The sequence below is a fragment of the Crocodylus porosus genome, unplaced genomic scaffold (genome assembly GCF_001723895.1).
Source record: "Crocodylus porosus isolate Cpor-Errol unplaced genomic scaffold, CroPor_comp1, whole genome shotgun sequence".
In the NCBI taxonomy this organism is placed as follows: domain Eukaryota; kingdom Metazoa; phylum Chordata; order Crocodylia; family Crocodylidae; genus Crocodylus; species Crocodylus porosus.
In genome coordinates, this window is record NW_017728921.1 from 15,600,125 (window position 1) to 15,604,550 (window position 4,426).

At 40.6% G+C, this 4,426-nt stretch overlaps 1 protein-coding gene and 1 long non-coding RNA gene across 6 annotated transcripts in view; one reads left to right on the top strand and one right to left on the bottom strand.

Moving 5' to 3' along the window:
- The window catches only part of LOC109312800, a 19,909-nt gene extending 18,949 nt beyond the window's left edge, over positions 1–960 (bottom strand). Inside the window, exon 1 of the long non-coding RNA XR_002101912.1 lies at positions 873–960. This is a non-coding gene — a long non-coding RNA (uncharacterized LOC109312800). The remainder of the gene's footprint in view (positions 1–872) is intronic.
- Positions 1–4,426, top strand: part of CLTCL1 (clathrin heavy chain like 1) — a 59,938-nt gene that overhangs the window by 43,837 nt on the left and 11,675 nt on the right. For 3 of the 5 annotated variants that reach the window (XM_019539090.1, XM_019539092.1, XM_019539091.1), the window contains one exon: positions 896–1,905. The exons of the other annotated variants lie outside the window; for them this stretch is intronic. In XM_019539090.1, coding sequence (XP_019394635.1) covers positions 896–907 — 12 coding nt within the window. In that variant the 3' untranslated portion in view covers positions 908–1,905. Of the gene's footprint in view, positions 1–895; positions 1,906–4,426 lie in introns of those variants that run through there. 5 annotated transcript variants of the gene reach the window in all.

The window sequence follows — 4,426 nt, forward strand, 5'->3', positions numbered from 1 at the left end:
TTTTTTTTAACTTGAAACACCAGCTACGTTCTCCCCACTGGAGCTTACCCTTTTTTTGCTGCTCCCCAAACTGCAAGACTTGTAGTGTGGGAACAGAAGCCTTCAGGTGAATGCAGCTACAGCTTCTAGGTTTCCAAGTAAAGCAAATTTGTTCTACAATCTCTTATGAGATCAAAATGGGATATTAGAGAAAAGTCTGCTACTCCCATGGACACTGGGAAGCATGTTGCAGAATTGCTTGTGGACCACCACCACCACCACTTAAAGCAGCACAGTTGGTTGAATTGTGGAAAAGTAGATTCTGCTCTACTGTACTAGAGCAGCTTTGGTAAGGGGCAGAGACTTGATTAATTCTTTGTTCTAGAAACCCAAGTTCCATGTCTGCATGAAGCATGTGTGCTACTTGTGCTCCTGAAAGCAAACTAGTCTTGTGGTAAATGTACATATGCTGCTTAAATGTAACTAATAGTTTTGACTTGACTGCATGATTTTTAAAGCCATTATTGCTCATTCTGGGTAAACTTGTGGCTATAGAACAAATTGACTTTGGGCACTTGGATCCCCTTCTGTCCCTAAATCATAGCTTACTTAACTAGTGTGGTCTTCTAGATCTGTCAGTCTGGCCCAGAGGTTTTTTAGCATGTATTTGCCTTTTTCATGGTGTAGAGCAGACTGAATGGCAAAGACTCAATCCTCCCTTCTGTGTAGGGTTTTTGGGTCTGGCTAACTCCTTCCAAATAGCTTGTCTCCTCCTTTTTTTGAGGAGGCAGAATCATCATGTCTTTTTTTTTTTTTTTATAGAACAGTATTGCAAGGACTTGCAAAGCTTTTGCGTAGAGTTGTTTTGGTTTTGGTTTTTCAAACTAATATACTGTATTTTTCTTCCCTTCATCAGGCCAGCAGCTGATGCTAACAGCAGGGCCAAATGCAGTACCTCCCCAGGCAAACTTCCCTTATGGATACACAGCACCGGGATTCACTCAGCCACCTGTTTACGGCTTCAATATGTAACTAGTTCTCTGATAGACCTTTGCTGGGTTCTCTCCCTTCTCGTCCCTTTTGACTTTTTTCCTCTAGGAAGCATATGATGGTCCTAAAGGCACAGATGACCCTCTGGCCAAACGCTACTTTTTTTGCTGCCCTGCTCGGTGACGAGACTTCCAGAGGATGCCTGTTGCTGTTATTTATTGCTATTGTCCAGTTACATTTCAACCTCTGAAAAGGCAGCTTTAGTTAACTACATTGCAAGACTTGTCTGAAGTCAAGGCACTACTTCACTAAAACTCAATGCATAGCAATAACTGCTTGAGGCCAGGGAGAAGTAGGAGTGCATTTTTCCTTGTTGTAAAGCCCATTGCTGGCAGTGGCCTGCACTGGGCAGTCGCCTGGCACCAAGTTGTTAAAGCTTTAATTCAAAGCTACTTACTGAGTAGCCAGGATGTTTGAATTCAACTTGGCATCTTCTTGCTGAGAGACTGCTGGAAGTTTGTCTAAACCTGACTGCCCTGTTCTGTTTGCCATGCTATGTGCAAAAAAAAAAAAAAATTTTTTTCTAATATTTAAGATGGCTTGGAAATGTAGACAAATACTGGGAAAAGTTCTTCCTGCTAAATTGTCGGGTGCAGGATAGGTTTGTTCTTTTGGAGTAGGTCTTGAGACTCTGACTAAATGAAATAAATCTGTACCAGAGCAAGCACTTCCCAGAAGCTGTTTTGTCTGAGAGGAGAGCATGTTACTTATTGACGTTAAATGGTACAAAAGGAAACCTCAGCTATATGTATGGCAAGTGGAAAATAGCAGGAGTGTGCGCGTGTGTGCATGGGCTGCCAAAGTACTAGAGTATATGCAAAGGTAATGAGGATTCAAAGAGCACAGTGGTGGGATGGGGGGAGGGACATTATTGCTTTTAAAAAAAAAAAAAAAAAAATATTTTTGAAGTAATCAGGGGGACATGATCCTGGTCTTGCACCTTTTTTAATTCTGATTTCTAGGGTTGTCTTCCTGCCACACCTTGTCACATGGATTCTAACTCCTGACTCTGCATGGGGTGCTACCTGAACCGACAGCACTTGGTGACTCTCTTGGTTTTGCTATGCTGTGGTAATATAACTGGCATGTCCACCCCACATGCGCGCACACTTTGTTTTGAGAGTGCCAACAGGGATGTATTATTAATTTGTGCCACTCTCCAAATACATGTATCATTAACGTTTTATGTACTGAAATTAGATAACAATGTATAACTTATGGTTATGAATCTTGTGCTAATCATGAATATTATAAAAGTTCAATTATAAATGTAAAACTGCAATGTCCACTAAGTAGTCTTAGTCTTGATTTTTTGCTTTTTTCTTGGTGAGGAGCAAATTTCCAAGGAAAACTTAGTGTTTGACTCATTGTTCTCCCCTAGATGTTTTGTCAGGTGGAATATCCAATTGAGTGCTCTCTGAGAGCAGCTTCAGAAGCAAGGTATCATGTATGGACTAAGATGCAAGCTGGACAGTTGTTTGCATGGAAAGCCAGTGTCCTGCGGAAATGTGAGAAACTTAAGCAAAAGCAGCATATGAATATGTGGCTTAAACCCCCCCCCCTTTTTTTTTTTTTCAATGCTAGAAGAAATTTTTCAAATGGCTTGACTTTTTTTTTTCCTGCTCCTACCACACTGGCTTATTCACTACTCTGATTTTTGTGCTGAAGTGGGAATTCTTATAGTGCGTGTTTTGCTGTTACTGTCTTCAAATCCTAATGTTTCCTCCCCTGCTTTACTTGGAAACCATCGATTTAGAAGTACAGCTTACATGTTCCTCGGATTTCTTTTTTTTAAAAAAAAAAAAAAAATCTTGACCAGCCTTAAACTAAACTACAGAAATTTTGGCAGGTGTAGCAACTAGTGGCACATGTACACCCACTGCCTTCTTATACTTCGTAGGTGCTGTAGATCAAAATGGAGCACATTTTATTTGTTACCTAATGGATTTTGTGGATTGGAGCTAAGGGTGAAGACCAAATACTGAAATGGGGTGTGTATTTTACAATTGGATCTCTGGTACAGGCACAACAAGATGGTTCTTTTGATACTTAAAATTGTAGGGGGTCTCCTCAGCTGGAGCAACACTTGAGCATACAGGCTTGTACAAAATCTTGCTATGAGGTGCTTGCTAGGCATTCTCATGGCATGTAAGAAGCACTTTTTAGCTCCCCAAGACTTGCAGAGGAAGCTGGCTCTTTGAACTCTGGGCAGGTAGGGGTTTCTAGACCCAAACTCCTTTGTACTGATTTTTGTGGTCAGCTGCTGCAGGAACAACTTTCTTTAAACTGAGCTAGAACTAAGTTTAACTGTTGTACTTTGCCCAGCTCTGATTAGTCTCTTTGTTTTCAACTTACCCACAATAAGACTCAGTGGGGGCTTAACTATCCATGGGAGGAAAGGAATTTTAAAATGGAGGTTGTGGGGGGGAAGGATGTCATCTATATGAGGAAATGGTTCAGTACTATGCAACTGCTCTCTGAACACATTCTTGCTTAAGACTTAACTAGCTTTGAAGTTTTTAAGCTTTATCCTGCTAAACTTCCTGGAAGATCAATTCCCTTGTGAGACTTTACCCTCCACATCTTTAAGTGTGGATGAGCCCTGTAAAAGACGGTTAATTAATGCTTCAAAAGGCATCACAAACATGACAAGGTGTGGGGGAAGGAGGATACACAGTACTTCATGAGAAGTGGCCTCACTATACTTAGCAGTCATTTCCAAGTCTTATGGTGAACTTGAAACATTTGGACAAGGTGCAAGGCCATAAACTACCTACTGAACGCAACAAGTTTAAATGCATGTAACCCCCCCCCCAAACTTACCTGGCCCTATCTTTTGAGGATTCAAATTTTGGGGGGGGGTGGAATATAGTACCTGACAATACTATCTAGAAAGCAAATGATTTTTGTAACTAGTGGTGAACTTCATATTTAGATTATCCAAATTCAGTTCTCCAAGCAATTTTGGCACCAGAGCTTTTTTAAGTTCATTGCTTAAATCACATGACACTTTCCTTTCCATGTGGGCCCTATATATATTTGCCCCATATATGCCTTTTCAAAAAACTAGGAATAAATGGATCTAGAAATATATATTTCCTAGATCAGTGAGTATAGTACATACCCAACTTGGAAACAAGATCTATTTATTCCTAGTTTTTTGAAAGGCAGCTGAACTGGACTACATCTCTTGGACTCGAGCTTCTAACAGCCTAGACAAAATGTTCAACTAGGTTACCTACTGCATGGCTCCTAATTCACTACCTGTACCTTCTCACCACTGTAGTTCTCTAAACTGGGGAAAACTAAAGCACTGTTGAAAGTTAGAGGTGCACCAGTACACTAGTTCATGTTGTATTGGCACCAATAAAAGGAAAACTGACATTATTGGCAGTTG